Raw genomic sequence first — 2780 nt, forward strand, 5'->3', positions numbered from 1 at the left:
ATGGCTTCAGTAAATGAGGCCAGCAGTTCAAACATCAATTGAACTGCAACTAAAATGGCGTAAATTGTCAGCATGACTAAGCAATTGGACATGATTCAATTAACATGTGCTGCCATGTATATGATGTTAGCCTTTCACTGACTTTTATTGGAACATTATAAAAATCTATGCTAGGTATTAACTTGCTAACTAGTCTCTCTCTCTCTCTCTCTCTCTCTCTCTCTCTCTCTATTCTATTTCCAGGGTGAAAGAAAACACGCCACAAGTCCAAAGTCCAAATGGGCTTCTGAATCATCTTATGTAAAGAACCATTATATTGGTTGAATTGTGCTATAAAAGGCAAGCAGAGGCGAGGAGAGCTTGCTGGTTACATGATGGCTCCTGAAGGTATAGGGGAGCTTCGAGACTTGCTCTTCTTTGTGCTGCTGTGCTTCACACTATTGACTGAGCTATTGGAGATGACTGCAGCTTCTTCACAGGGATTGGATGGTGAAGATGACATAGTGTGCCCTTCTGTGTGTCGCTGTGACGAGGACTTTATTTACTGCAACGACCGTGGATTGAGTGCAATCCCACCTCTACCGCCATCTGCATCTGTCCTTTATCTTCAGAACAATCACATTGACAATGCAGGGCTTCCTAGGTCCTTGGAACATCACACTACCGTGCGCGTTATATATCTCTACGATAACGAGCTTGATGACTTTCCAATGCATATGCCACCTTCATTAAAAGAGCTCCACCTCCAGGACAACAACATTAGAGTGTTGCCAAGGGCTGCACTTGCTAGACTGCCACTCCTTGAAAAGTTGCATCTGGACGACAACTCAGTTTCTACAGTGAGTATTGAGGACCAGGCCTTTGCGGACAACCCTCGATTACGTCTCCTCTTCCTTTCCAGAAACCACCTTTCCAGCATCCCATCTGGTCTTCCTGCCTCACTTGAAGAACTCCGTTTAGATGACAACCGAATCTCTACTATTCCCACTCATGCCTTCCGAGGTCTGTCCTCTTTACGCCGCCTGGTCTTGGATGGTAATCTTTTAGCTAATCAACGCATAGCTGATGATACCTTCTCACGCCTGTCAAACTTAACAGAACTCTCCCTGGTCCGTAATTCACTTCAAACACCCCCACTTAACTTGCCCAGTGCCCATCTGCAGAGACTCTCTCTTCAGGACAATAACCTTATACACATGCCTCGAGGCTCGCTTGATGGAATGCGCAGATTACAACGCCTAGATCTTTCCGGAAACAATCTGACTACCCTTCCCAGAGGATTGTTCAGGGACTTGGAGAACCTGGGGCAGCTGCTTGTGCGAGGAAACCCATGGCACTGTGGGTGCAACTTGCGCTGGCTGCATGACTGGCTGGAGGCAAAGGGGAACACAATTACCGTGAGAGGCTTTATCTGCCAGACACCAGAGCGAGTCAGAGACATGGCACTTAGAGACCTCACAAATCAGATGGATGAATGCGAGTTAGCTGCTGCTGCTGGTGGTGGAGGACTAGGAACAGGGGTTGGCGTTGGTGGTAACAGGGTGAGTGGAGGAGCGGTGGGAGTCATTTCTACCACTCTTTCTCCCCCTCAAGGGTCCCTGTTCACTCTCAGGTCCAAGCGACCAGGCCTGGGTTTTCCAGAAACAGGGTTGGACTACACATTAAGCAGCAGTGGTGTGGGCAAGAACCTAGCCCTGAATGTGAAGCCCCTATCCCATGACAGCATCCGTGTAACTTGGAGTGTAGCGCAAACGTCCTCTTCCTTTCGATTAAGCTGGCTTCGTCTGGGAACTAGCTCTGCCATGGGGTCCATCACAGAAACTTTGGTTAGGGGTGAACGGCGGGAGTACCTTCTCACTTCACTGCAACCTGCTTCCAGCTACATCATCTGCATGGTGCCTCTAGTGTCTAACAGTGGAAGCAGAAGTGGTTTGCCTGGGGGGGACACAGAATCAAATGAGGTTCCAGTTTGTGCCAGAACAGAAACGTCTGATCCCAGCCAGCCTGATGAGGAACAAGGTGAAGACAAAAGCTCTGATCAAATGACTTCTCTTCCACTTGCGGGAATTATTGGAGGTGCTTCGGCGATAGTTTCACTTGCTCTTATTATTGCAATTTTTTGCTGGTATGGGCACCGTGCAGGGCATCTCAAATCACGAGACCATTACAGCCATAGTGGCTCTCGCAAGAGTAAAAACTATGATGACTACATTGAGTCAGGCACAAAGAAAGACAATACTATCTTAGAGATCAGAAGTCCTGGATTTCAGATGACACCCATGGCAACAAGGCAGACCCTTCAACCCAAACCAGCGCGAGAGGATTACATTATACACACCATCTTCCCCTCGAATGGCACAGGTCTATACAAGCCATCCCAAAACACGACCAACTCTGGCTATGGTACCAACCGTGGCTATAGAGAAGGAGGCATTCCAGATATAGATTACTCTTACACATGATAGCTTTGATTTAGAAACCATAATTAGGAGTCATGTACTGCATAGATACACAGTTTTTAACCAACATGGGCTCGGCAGAATCCCTTTGTGCCTTCTGGTCTCCATTACAATGTAGCCTGCTGTTCATGAGACTATAAAACTTTTAATTGGCCCAGATGCTTATAGGAAGCATTATAAATGTGGTGCCAGGAGGCAATGATGCCATTTCAGGTGGTGATACCAAATGCTATTTTCACCTCCCGGTGTAATGATCAGTGTCCCTGACATTGCTGTTTTATCTCTGGCTGAGGTGGATTCAAGGGCAGCCCACACTGCATT

The 2780-nt window shown here is 47.3% G+C and overlaps 1 protein-coding gene across 1 annotated transcript; it reads left to right on the forward strand.

The window, feature by feature from the left end:
* Positions 1–371: 371 nt before the first annotated feature.
* On the forward strand, positions 372–2462 carry flrt1a (fibronectin leucine rich transmembrane protein 1a; the record flags this gene model as incomplete). Its single annotated transcript, XM_079815959.1, has 1 exon — positions 372–2462. The coding sequence occupies one exon, from the start codon at positions 372–374 to the stop codon at positions 2460–2462; it is 2091 nt and encodes a 696-aa protein (XP_079672085.1).
* Between the last annotated feature and the right edge of the window lie 318 nt (positions 2463–2780).

The sequence above is a fragment of the Gobio gobio genome (genome assembly GCF_949357685.1).
Source record: "Gobio gobio genome assembly, chromosome: 4".
NCBI lineage: Eukaryota > Metazoa > Chordata > Actinopteri > Cypriniformes > Gobionidae > Gobio > Gobio gobio.